This window comes from Colias eurytheme, chromosome 15 (genome assembly GCF_061535395.1).
Source record: "Colias eurytheme isolate Ceu_HAF_F1 chromosome 15, ilColEury1 Martin Lab GWU primary, whole genome shotgun sequence".
Taxonomy (NCBI): domain Eukaryota; kingdom Metazoa; phylum Arthropoda; class Insecta; order Lepidoptera; family Pieridae; genus Colias; species Colias eurytheme.
Window position 1 is genome coordinate 1,743,183 of NC_142994.1, and position 13,949 is coordinate 1,757,131.

The window sequence follows — 13,949 nt, forward strand, 5'->3', positions numbered from 1 at the left end:
TTTGTAGGCGATGTATGGAGCTGACGTAGTACAGGTACTGAATATATTCCTTGCGTCGGTTTTAGCGTAGATATGGTTAAGAATTATGACACCGTAAATTGTAACGATTGTTTGTATGGACTGGTGATTTGTGAACGTGGCTCTGCGGATAAAATACATCGATGTTTTCGATAAAGAATGCGGATTTCATGATATATTTTGAACGAAACACGATATATTATTGGAAACGAAAACGTATTTTCAATTGTCTTAAGCATTGAGAATATCTATTGTTTGTAATATTTGTTATTTTTAGGTTAAATTACAGTACGAGATGAGTTTTAAGAAATTTGTGAGGACCTTTTGAAATAGGCAACATAATATTTGCGGTCTATTCATACATAAATTATTATATCCCGTTTATCATTGTCATCTTCAAAATATAAAGATGAGGGTTACATTTCATACAAATTTTCTTAGGTATGTGCCAAAATTACCCTAGAACAAATTATATCCATTAAACTAATTGTAAATATTTCTTCTTACCAGTAGAAATATTTTTTAAAACGTTAGTAACACCAACATCACAAAACTCGGTTTAAAACCCGCGTATGATATGCCTTTTGAAAATCTCTCAGAACTTTATAAAGAACAACACAACAGATAACCTTTTCAACCTCTCGTATAACACCTAAAACCATCTTGCTACGTCTCTTTGTTAACATTTCATACAAAAGTTAAACGTTTTGAAAGCCTTTGTTTCATAACATATTTGAAAAGGCATTCAAAACTTTGCCTATTTTGATAGCGGCGAGAAATGTTTTGCATTTCTAAAATGTCTGCCATGTGACATTTCAACACGGTCTAGACAATTTAGAATAACATTTCTAACAAGTCGACAGCTAACCGCTAAGCACCTGACACTTCTGCCACTAGAAAGTTAAGACGCTGACACTATAGTAACGTAGGAAAATTGGAATGGACCGGACTGTCGTCTGGACGACACTCAAGGGCCCGGATTTGTTGTAGACGCTTGAGAAATTGAATATTTTTTTTGTTTTATGATAGTCTAGACGCGGCATTAAAGCTGAAGTGTTTGAATATTTTTGCTATTAAAATATATTTAGCTATTAACTTTTTTAACTTATAAATAATTGTTCGACACTAGAATAAAAATTTATTTAAAATAACCTAGATACAACGATCAATCTTTGTATTATTTACTTGCAAACAATTCAAATAATAAATAATACGAATTATTCAAACAGCTTTACGTATTTTTGTTTCAATATAAATGAGTTTTCATAGCTCTGCTTCGGGTTATAGGAAACACTTTATAAAAAAATGTTTTGATTTTTAAAGGTAAATAAATGTTTTCCTTTATCTACCCACATATAAACTGAACCTTTCTACCTATTTCCTCCATATAGTAAATACATCTATATACTAATTTTATAAAGCTGAAGAGTTTGTTTGTTTGAACGCACTAATCTCAAGAACAACTGTTCCGATTTGAAAAATTCTTTCGGTGTTAGATAGCCCATTTATCGAGAAAGGCTATATCATCAACCTAAGACCAACAGGAGCTAAGCAATGCATGTAAAACCGCAGGGCACAGCTAATAATAAATATGGGTCAATCTAGATACTACAACATAAATATATCTTAGATCTATGTCTTCTTATTATTTCAAATGAATTAAACTATTGTGATGATAGCTACAGGGCTCCAAATAAAGGTCTTCGAGTCCGTTCCCTCGTCCACTGACCCTAGCTTCGCATATGTGACATTCACCTTGTTAGCGAACTTTACTGCAGTGTCATTTCTATTGTGAAATGCGTTACTGTGGAATTAGTGACGGTTGTTAGTTAATTTTTATAAGTACTAGATAAAACATTTTAAATTATTTCTATGTCGCCTACATAAATTAATTGAGAAGTTTAAATCATGTGAGAAAATACCTTGCTACGACGTAGGTATCATGTTTTTTACTTTCAATTTCTATCTTATATCTACATACATATAGATAGATATTGAAATGATTTGAGATATAAGTATATCTTATATTGAATACCAAAAATTTAAATTTCCCTTGTCCGAGTACCTAGTTACCTAATGGTCACGCTTCGGCAGCTAATCTCAATAGAGACTTTACACTATTTTACAATATATCCTATACAATATAATATAATATATCACTTACATGTCTAATGGTTAAGCACATGGTATATCTGTCGAGTAGGAAGAGCTTTCTTTGACTCGAAACGAGTAAGAGCATTATTGATTTTCCCAATATATTACACGTGTTACATTATCATATAGAAATAGAGCTCTATAGTCTATCTATATACTAACGTGATTTGAATATTCAAGCCCCTTGTCACACTGTCAGAATTAAAATTGGATGAGACTACGAATGGTTTTCGCAATTAAGACATGACTGGTGCAAGAATGACAAAACGGTTTAGCCGTCTTCAGACATCCTCCATTAATTTATTATCTGTGACACGGGAATGTTTGCTAAATAAGATGCTTGTAAGACATGATCCGTATTATTACAAAAATGTAATTGGATCTGGTTTAAACAAAGACTATAAAGTCATGGTTTATCTTTAGTACAGAGGTTTAAACTTGGCCTTATCTATTGTCCTTCTGAAGTTTATCATTAAAGCGTGTTATATAATAGGCTTTTAATTACACCATGGTTTTAAAAAATAGGAGAAGGAATAAATTACTAATACTTTGTTTTTACAAATAAATACTATTTTTTATCCTCTCCAGTGGTAGATTTTTAATAGACCGTCCTTTTCTTTTAAGTTCTGGTTCGATCACTGAAATAACCTGTGACGTATGATAAAACACAAACCAACAGAATATTTAAGTGGTATTACCATATACACAAACTACTGCCTGCGAATTTCTTTAATGCTGATGACATTACCAACAATATTCGGTACCTAAAGCTATGTATTAAAAAAATCTAATTTGAGAAGTACATAATGTTCTATAGCTATGAAGTATTTTGCTGTTTTGCTTGAAGACAGTATTTAAGACGTCATTTAATTTGACTTCTGCTAACCTAATTTATATTTAACTAGCTGTTGCCCGCAGCTTCGCCTGCGTGGAAAAGATAAATTTTCATCGTACAAACTTTCATCCCCTATTTTACCCCCTTAGGGGATGAATTTTCTAAAATCCTTTCTTAGGGGACGCCTACGTTACGACATCTACCTGCATGCCAAATTTCAGCCCGATACGTCCAGTGGTTTGGGCTGTGCATTGATAGATCACTATATCAGTCACCTTTGAATTTTATATATATATAGATTAGCCTCTTTGGGTGTGTTTAAAATAAGAGATTAAAATAAGATATAAGGTGTAAAATAAGAGTTTTAATTGTTTATTGTCATAGCATGCATAGCAAAGCATAGAATATAGCATTAATAGATGGGATTACATTGATATTATTATTAGTATTTAGTATGTATTGTATTAAATTACAATTATTTTTCTAATTTTGAAGCAGAAACAATTGACTAAATATAAAAAAATCTTGTATCGTCTGTGATAAAACGGATTTATTAGGTATACTTAACGCGATTTGTTTAATAAAGGTTCTTTTTCACTTACCTTACAATACTAATTATAAATGAATCTTGATCTTTAACAATTAAATAGAATGAAAAGCTCGGTTCATTAATTTGAGTCGTTTTCCTTGTAAACCCTACCTTTGTTCTTTCAATTAATAGGATAGAAGTAGATACGTTATTTAGCAATGAGACTGAACAATGGGATTTAATATGAAAAAAAATCCTTATTAGGTATGTGTGATAGGATAACAAAACTAGGTAAAAAACTTTAACTATATTAACAATTTTAATTTAATAACCCAATCGAAATTTGATCATCCATTTTATCTATGCAAAACTCACAGATACTATCTATTATAAAACCTAGCATGTTAGTACAGGAGTTAACAAAATCTAAAATAAACAATCGAAATTAATTATATGAAATTATTCGCCAACGTATTTGGCATTGTCAATAAACAGTAGAATAAAGTTCATAAGTCAATTAATTTGAGTAAGAAATATACAAAGTTTCTTGAACAATATTTTGAAAGGACTTGTTATTCTTGTAACAAAACCAGGTTTTGATTTAGTTTGCAACTCCTTAAGAAATGCTGTACCGGTGATTATAATGTTTTAAACTTTATGTTCAACTTTAGTTATAAAAGTTAAACTTAATTAGCAATAGGTATGTTTCTTTCATTTCATGTTTATTTGACCTAAATTAGAAGTAATGAACTAATGAAATTAACAACGTTAGTTTAATTAGTTTTGCTGCAAAAATAAGTTTATGATCGATTTATAAATGCATTGTTTAAAATGATTTTATGCATTACCTATAGCTACTGAAGTTACTAAATCTATATACCTACTACTTCTACTATAGCTATTGAAGTTAATAAGTAGGTAAATCAAAAAACGATAAAATAATTATAGCATTTAGTCCATAATAATAAAGAAACGAAATATGCACTAAATGCGTATAAGCCAAATATTATTCTAATGATAAAATGTAATAATATATAGGTGAATATTATTTAGATTTTTCATTGATAAAATGTTTATATTACCTTCCTTTGTTACAGGACTGCACGCAGTGAAAATAGTGAAAGTGGTAGTGCCCGAAATAATACAATATGGTGTGCAAGACGCGGTGATATTAGACTGTGATTACACATACGGTAACGACACTTCAGGTCTGATGGTGAAGTGGTTCTTTAAGAACAAAGCTAGGCCTGTATACCAATGGATTGCTACCCAGAAGCCACAGGATATGGGCATCCTACGGGGTCGAGTAGATCTCTCGTATCGGGCTTCGAATGATCCTCTAAAGATGCATAGAGCGTTGAGGATAGTGAAACCAAATACAGATATATCTGGGGACTACACGTGTGTGGTGTCTACCTTCATGGAGGAGGAGTCTAGGACGAAACAAATGATTGTTTTCGGTGAGTGCTTTTTTTGTTTATTACTATCATAATATTAACAACGTTCTGTTGCAGAATTGATTTCTGATGGTATTCAGGTGTTTAAATTTTGACCCTAATTATTATTGTAGATAGGTTATAAGTAGGAAAATTCATTGTGAAAATATAATGTAATCGCAAAAATCTATCCATTAAAGTGAATAGAATATCCAGTATTTTTAATTAGTTGTGACTCTACTTGGATCGAAGTGGTATAAGTTTCTATAATTTATCGTAGCATGCATTTGTAAAATGATTTTGTTATCTGTAAAAAAATGAAAATGTTTGTAAACGTTGAGCTAAATTTACATTAAAATTATAGTTAGGATTATAATAATTAAACTGATATGGCGAGCTGCCATATTATATAGCCGCAAAAATTCTATCAACATTTATGACAACTATAATAGATTGATAATTAAATAATAAAACGTATTTTAATTATTAATATTCACTTTAAATTATCTACTAATGACGCCACATGATATTTGTACTTTCATTATAATAAACCTCTAATTTACATAAAGCACATAAAAGGTAATTTGTTATTTAAATACTGGAACAATATTAACATAGAAATATAGTGGACATATCTAAATAAGGTTCCTATAAATAGCCAGTTGATAAATAATAAAACATTTAGGTACCTAACATACTGTGAAGTATAAGTGGATATTTTATAAAACAAAAGCGCCATGTCTATCTGTCCGTTGGTGACTTGGTGATAAACACAAAAAACTTCTGCAGCGATTTACATAATGTTTTCTTTTATGGATAGCGTGGTTTTCAAGGAAGGTTTTACGATATAATTTCTTACTACACAGATGAAATATGCACCCCCTTTTGCATAACACGTAAAACTGTCGCGGTGCCTGCTTTAGTGAACTAGTGTCAATCGAGATTGGCAGCTGTGAAAAGTATGAACTGAGGCCGTATTATGACCTCTTCTTCCCAGTCAGTTTACGCTGTGAATTGAACTGACTAGCAAATTCATATTATGATTGCATTATCCAGCCTTGGTTACTTATGTTATTACATATATGAATTTGCCAATCAGTTCAATTCACGGCGTAAATTGCCTGGGAATATGAGGTCGTAATACGGCCTATTAACCATAGCGTAACTCAGACGCAGAGACCAAAAAATACAGATTAAATTCTCCAAAACTAGCACTAGATCAGCGCCATCATTCCCCAATCTTACTCATCATAACCTAAAACAAAGAACATCTTGATAAAGTCTACATTGCTTTTTATCTTAATCCCACGAAATTGAACCGAGTTCAGAGTTAATCCCTAATCAAGCTGGAACGTAAGTTGCAGGCTGACCTATTTAACTTGGTCCATTAGTGCGAAGACTTAATTAAAATCCATTTGGCCACATGTTTATGATGTATTGACGTTGGAGCGGCGTATATTGTTGAGTTTCCTGATTGCTTTCTGTGTGTTTTAAATATTGGTATTATAAATACGAGAGTTTGTAGTGATTAGGTGCATGTGCAGTTTTGTGGGACTTAGACTTAAGTTATTGTAATAATTTGTAAGAATAATTTCAATAAATAAATAATAATAGGATTGCCATGTTTATTAAACTATTTATTTTTATTTTAAATAGTTTGTACTGTTTAATCGGATATGGTTGAAATTTTATGGCATAGAGATATTTCGTATGTATATAGTCTGGCTTATTTCAAAGGCTACCTTCCTTTTGTGAGGATATAATATACATATTGTCCTAATATTTTTGTTAAAATTTCACATAGGTACAAATTCTGATCGCATCGGAACAAAAAGCAAAGAAATAATTCAATCAAAAATCTCAATGGTGACTTTTTGCATACTAAGCAAGAGAAACATTGGCTTCAGCTCTAAGACACAGAGGTCCAGCTTTTGCCTAGAGAAATAAAATGTTATACGTATAAAGTAATTTATTTCTACTTATGTGCGGGGTTTCTATCAAGCGACAGTTCCGCTCATTTGCCTTCCTGTCGTGAACGTTACCTACGCTAATGTGAGCTAGTATTCATATTTTTCCTCTGCACCTCCTTCTCGCTTCGCAAGAGTTTTATTTGAAAAATAAAATAGATTTGAATTTTTGCAACATAAGTTAAATTTTGGACTGCTTCCTTGGTACAGTGGTTAACGCGAGGGTCAATAAAAACAGAGAGGGTAGAATAAAAAAAATTAAATTAAGTACCTTGAAAATATTGATCTTCTTGATTTTAAACATAGTCTCAATAGGACAAAAATTAATATATAGGGTAACGGCACCAGTGGTCAGCCTCATAACAGCTTTTTGAAGTTTTGACAATTGCCATTTCTACAACAATCGTCGAATAAAAAAACGTACAACATGTATGGATTTATTGTTTATTGTAGTTTCGAATCAGCGTTTATCAAAAACAATAATTCTCTTAGTAAAATATATAATTAATTTTAAACAAAAAATGGCCCAGTGTCCCAGTGAACAGCCTCTAAAAACCAATAAACAGCCTTGTTGAACCCAGTGTTCAGCCTTTAGTAAGTATAACTAATTATGAGATCAAAATAAACAATGTTATATCAAAATCAACTATATTAATCACATTTTTATAGCAACGATTCACTTAGCACAAAAAAAATATATCGTACATAATACAAATATTATTTTAAACATACTATGTATTACAATCTCTTTGTGTCTTCTTATTTTCTAGGAATTTCTTATTATTTATCATAAAAACAGCAATAATTCTTTTTAAAAAAATCAGCGATATTAGTTTATAATATTATTGATGTCTCTATAATCCACAATATATATAATTATAATCAACCACAGGAGGATCTCTTTCGGAGGATTTCTCTGGAGGATACTTTTGTCTTGGTGGCATTTTTAGCTAGAAAAAAAGGGAACAATAATAACTGTTGGATATGAATACACATAATACCATTATTTCAGGTAAAACTTAACTAACATGAAGTATTACTTATATATTTAAACACAAACATTCGCATTTATACTTAAAATATTATTTCAATAACATCGTGGCTGAATACTGCATCATTGAGACCACAGATTGAGACCCAGTGGTCAGCCGCTTGAAAAAAATATTTTGAAATGCGGCTGACCACTGGGTTTTCTAACAATTAGGAATAATCCCAGTTATCAGCCCCAGGGGCTGGCCATTGGATCTTTCATAAAAAATCAGTATCCAATGGTCAGCCCCTCATATTTTTAAGTAAAAACACAATATTTTTTATCAAATTTCATAAAATTAAATGCTCTAAGTAATCTATAAAGTTATTATCTATAAAACACAATCACATTTCATACTAAAATATGTTATTTCTCACCTTTCAAAAGAGCACCACGTGAAACAAAAAATATTGCAGACATGACACTTTTGCTCTTGTCGGCGGACAGCACCTGTACGAACGTGTTTACTTCTCTCCCCTGACCCCCTGCTGCTCCTATCGCGTGATGCATGAACCAATAACGAAACAGAGCTTCTATTTAAGTGCGCGTGATTTGGTTATTTTGATTACAGCGATATTTAGGGCCAATAAACAACGCAATAGGCTGATCACTGGTGCCTGGCTGACCACTGGTGCCGTTACCCTATATGTGTTTATTTGTACCTTTATTGCTTTTTCAAAAGTGACATTAAAATTTCATCCATTTCCCATCACCATCCCTTAAAATCTCCATTTCCATGCATAATACATAAATTATGAAATATTAATCAACTATGAAACTCCGCAGATTCACTTCCTTCCAAAGAACAACATTAAATATTTAATTATTACACGAGCAACGGAGTAAGCGTCAAGTAAAACTGAAGGAAAGCATAAGTTTAAAACCATGCTCATATGTTGGAAACTTAATTCATTAAACTAATGGAGCGAGCCTGGAACCGATGTAATATTATAAAGCTTTAGAAGTTACATAGTCTTGAATAAAGTATGCATAGATTAAAGCAAAATTTATTACAGAAACGACATAACAGATAGAATGACAAAAAAATACAAGATAAAGCGTCTGTCTCTATACTATACTTAGAGCAGGCTCCAAGGAGATGTTCGTTTGCAAAAATAGCGGACCTAAATCTGACTTCTGATATATATTGTATAGATCCCAGACATCCTATAGACAGATGTTGCCAACCAGTTTTGTGGTCTCCCTCCCCGCACCCCGGTAATTAAATATGGCATACAAAGAAAAAAATAAAAATTTCCGAAACATGCCGTGTGGGGTATCAAATGAAAGAGCTTACACTTTCTCTAAGATTTTTTAGAAAATTTACGAAAATGCTCCATTTTTGAGTTAACTTTAAACCACTATAGATTGAAAACTCATGAATATATTTTTTAAACTAGCTTTCCGCCTGCGGCTTCGCCCGCGTTTTCAAAGAAAAACCCGCATAGTTCCCGTTCCCGTGGGATTTCCGGGATAAAACCTAGCCTATGCTACTCGTGGATAATGTAGCTTTCGAATGGTGAAAGAATTTTTAAAATCGGTCCAGTAGTTTATGAGCCTATTCATTACAATCAAACAAACAAACAAACAAAGTTTTCCTCTTTATAATATTAGTGTAGACTAGCTTTCCGCCTGCGGCTTCGCCCGCGTTTTCAAAGAAAAACCCGCATAGTTCCCGTTCCCGTGGGATTTCCGGGATAAAACCTAGCCTATGTTACTCGTGGATAATGTAGCTTGCGAATGGTGAAAGAATTTTTAAAATCGGTCCAGTAGTTTATGAGCCTATTCATTACAATCAATCAAACAAACAAACAAAGTTTTCCTCTTTATAATATTAGTGTAGATAGACTAGTGGTCCACCCCGGCTTCGCCCGTGGTACATATTTCGCAATAAAAGGTAGCCTATGTCCTTTCTCGGGTATCAAAATATCTCCATACCAATAATTTCATGCAAATTGGTTCAGTAGTTTAGGCGTGATCGAGTAACATACAGACAGACATAGGCTACTTTTTATACCGGGAAAATGACGCAATCCCGGAAATCCCACGGGAACGGGAACTATGCGGGTTTTTCTTTGACTACGCGGGCGAAGCCGCGGGCGGACCGCTAGTTCTTTATAAATTATCACCTAGATAAGCTAATTAGGTATACTAGCAATTACGTTATTAATTTAGAATAACAGACTTTCTTTCATAAAAAACACGTTGCTAATAATATCGTTTTATTTGGCGTTACAATCTTGCTTTTCTTATACTTCAAGTTTTATACGTTGTGCCGACAATACTGACACGAAAACTTTCCGTGTTAGCAGAAAAGATCTGATATGAGAAAAGTTCGCGCTCTTGTTATGGTATCGTGGTTTTTAATTGTCTCTACTATCACGAAACGGTGTTCTCCAAGAAAACTTATTTAACATGGCGTTAAATATTGATCATTACGTAACTTTTTCGTATCGAGCGTGAATATATGAGGAAGTTACAAATATTTAATCAATCATAGACAATTCAACAACCTCAGCAAATGTTTTGTCCAACCATGAATTATGACGTCAGTCCAAACAGAGACCTCAATCACTATTGATTGTATTGTATGTCAATAAAGCATTTTAAGACGAATTAGTTTCAATTTGTGTACGTATACATGTAAGTCAGGTGCAGAAATATATAAGTTTTATTAAATAATTGTAATCCTTAAATGATTTAAGATTTGTTTATAATTTACTCTACCCAATGAAGATTATAATACAAAATTGGCACTATATGTGCTTCATTATATAAATGCACTAGCAATGCCCTGCGGTTTCACCCACATATATAGCGATATCGTTACAGTGAAAAGTCTACTATAGGTCGGACTATAGGTTTAATTTTTAATCACATGAAAATCACCTTTACCCCGTCCCGCACTATGGCCTTTTTTTGTTTTAGTGGGGAAATCTTTCATAGAATCCCACGGCCTCCGGGGGAGGGGCCGTGGGTTATGTCGGATTCCTACCGACCAAAACCCCACTGTGTTCCGTCAAGACGCATATTGGTAGAATTCCTCCGTGACCCCCGCACTACGGCCTGCTCGAACAGTATACCTACTATTTTCTGTAGATTGACACTTTTAAAAATTCGTTATATCTTTGGAATGGAATATCCAATTCTTTTCATTTAAAAAGTATTTTGCTGGTATTGAAACAGTCTATAATAAAACATCATTTAATGGGATAAGGATTAATATATGTGTATGGATAACATGGTTTGATTACTGTCGGCACTTCTATTTACTTTGAAAACGTAAAAAAGTTGTTGTAGTAACATAACTACTGAAGATGGACAAATGGTATCGCGGACTTTCTTGTAGATATTGATCCATTCTATAATACCGTAGAACATTTTTTTGTTCTATCTTCAATAGATTCCGCAGCGCACGCGATGACAGAAGTTTTATTGAGGATTTTTTTACACCTTGGGTTACATTATTGCATTTTTGGCAAGGATCTCTAATTTTTTTGAAAATGCAATATAGCCTATGTTGCTCAGTAAAGATGCAGCTTTCTAATGGTGAAAGAATTTTTGAAATCGGTCCAGTAGTTTTTGCGTGAAAACCATACATACATACATACATACATACTTACAAACTTTTCCTCTTTATAATATTAGTATAGATTATAATTTTAAATAATTAACAATAGTCCATTGTTTACGATTCAATAGTTCGTATAGTAAAATAGTTGCATGGGGGAGTGGGGGGAGCATTCAAAGATGGCGAGTATATTTTCAAGTTTATGCCAGAAATAAAGGCCTAATACAAAAATATCGGTGTCACTGTCGTTGTGTTTGACAGAATGAAAAATATGGCAGAACATTCTTGAATCAGCTTCTGTGTGATTAGATTTCAAATCGTTAACTTCAGTGAAAGTTGCGCCTTGCAATTTAAAACATTTTGTGGGGTCATCAAATCCACCACATAGCTCACTTATATTATATTACGAACTATTGAATCGTAAACAATGGACTATTGTTAATTATTTAAAATAATAATTTAAAAAATATATTCATGAGTTTTCAATCTATAGTGGTTTAAAGTTAACTCAAAAATGGAGCATTTTCGTAAATTTTCTAAAAAATCTTAGAGAAAGTGTAAGAAATGTTATAGTATACTATATATTCGTGATCTACTCAATAAGCTCTTTCATTTGATACCCCAAACGGCATGTTTTGGAAATTTTTATTTTTTTCTTTGTATGCCATATTTAATAACCGGGGTGCGGGGAGGGGTACCACAAAACTGGTTGGCAACATCGGTCTATAGGATGTCTGGGATCTATACAATATATATCAGAAGTCAGATTTAGGTCCGCTATTTTTGTAAACGAACATCTCCTTGGAGCCTGCTCTAACTATAGTATAGTATAATTCTTAGTTTATAAAAACCTCCAATAGGTACGCAAAATTGCAGTCATAATATAAAGATGATGTACTTGTACAAGTAAGTACTTTGTTAAAGATAATGTCAATAAATTTAACCGTATCTTTGGTAGCACGAGTATTATAAAATATTATATTTTTGCAAATTTATATTTAAGAATCGGTTAGTTTGTAAAAGCAACTCTCAAACCTTGTAGCCAATAAGTCAGAGAAACATTCTTTTTATCAAATCACTTATCAAAATGAAATTCGAATCATAATAACAACACATTACAAGCAGTCTTGGTTATTAAAATTATAAAACATCGAAATTTCTAGAACACCGAGTTCCATTTTTTAAAACGCTGACACACATTTCAATATCAGAAACAAATTGGAATCGATAAAAGTTGACTAGACATTGTAAAACAAAACATAGTAAAGTTATATGGCGACCGAATTTCATATTTCGTCCGCTCGTAAAACGTTTTACTTACCGCATGACACGTACCTACTACCCTATAGCTTCAAGTATTCTGCAAGTTATAAGCTGACTGGGTTAGTTATTAGGCAAATATTACAAACTGTATTATAGTAAATTGTTGTTTCGTCAAATATAATCTGTATGCCAATATTAGCCAAATACGTTATACTTTTGATAGTAGGAAAGACGATTGTCTTTGCCCTCTGCCTTATGGCATTGCCTGATTTATGGCACAATTGTTATGTTATTTTATGGTTTGATAAAATGCCGAGTGTGTAATGTTGCATATTCAAAATATTCTACGATTTTTTTTTTCTTAGAATATTAATATTTATTTCATTGAAAATTAATATTTTGCAAATTAAATTTGATATTACACAATAACATTCCATTTTTAAAACTAGTAAACACCATAATTGATCAATACATTTTTTTTATTATAAAAATCATATTAAACCTAACCATTTCAAAAACAAGATCGACGCCAGGTGATATTTATTAACATTCCATATTTCGCACCACAACCCATGTTTTTGTAAGGCTAAGCAAATTTTATCCGGGCCAGCATCTGCTATCCGCTTCGCATCTCTTTTTATGCCTCCTTGTATGGATTCCGATACGGAAGGAAATTGCAAATATCATATTCCCTTAGTTTTACGGCCTTTTTGTAGACTCTTATAAGTTTATCCTGGCCCTTTGTCTGCTCTGACGTAAAAAAAATAAAAAAATCAGCCAAGGTTGCCACTGAAAAAAAACAAAATCGTAGGTAACAACAAAAAAAAATCATACTTAAATATTACAACGTTTAATCGTTCTAATAATAATCAGCAAATTATTCACCGAATATTGAAATGTCCCTAAAAGCATTTTTATTAATTCAAATATTAAAATATAAATAACCTCTTTATCGTTTATCAATTTGCTGGCACCAATACAATTTGAATTAAGAACGTAGTTTCGTCATTAATGCTAGAACGCGTTCGATATTCAAATTAGGCGCGCGAATTGAATAAAAATTTGTGTCGTGCCAACAGCTCATCAGATGAGAATTTTTAAGTGAAAATATAAATAAGTTTGAAAAAATCAGCTGTAATTTTGGAT

General features: G+C 32.3%; 1 protein-coding gene across 1 annotated transcript in view; it reads left to right on the forward strand.

Moving 5' to 3' along the window:
* Positions 1–13,949, forward strand: part of LOC149902132 (uncharacterized) — a 70,930-nt gene that overhangs the window by 33,972 nt on the left and 23,009 nt on the right. Inside the window, exon 2 of the mRNA XM_090110351.1 lies at positions 4,634–4,996. Coding sequence (XP_089966477.1) covers positions 4,634–4,996 — 363 coding nt within the window. The remainder of the gene's footprint in view (positions 1–4,633; positions 4,997–13,949) is intronic.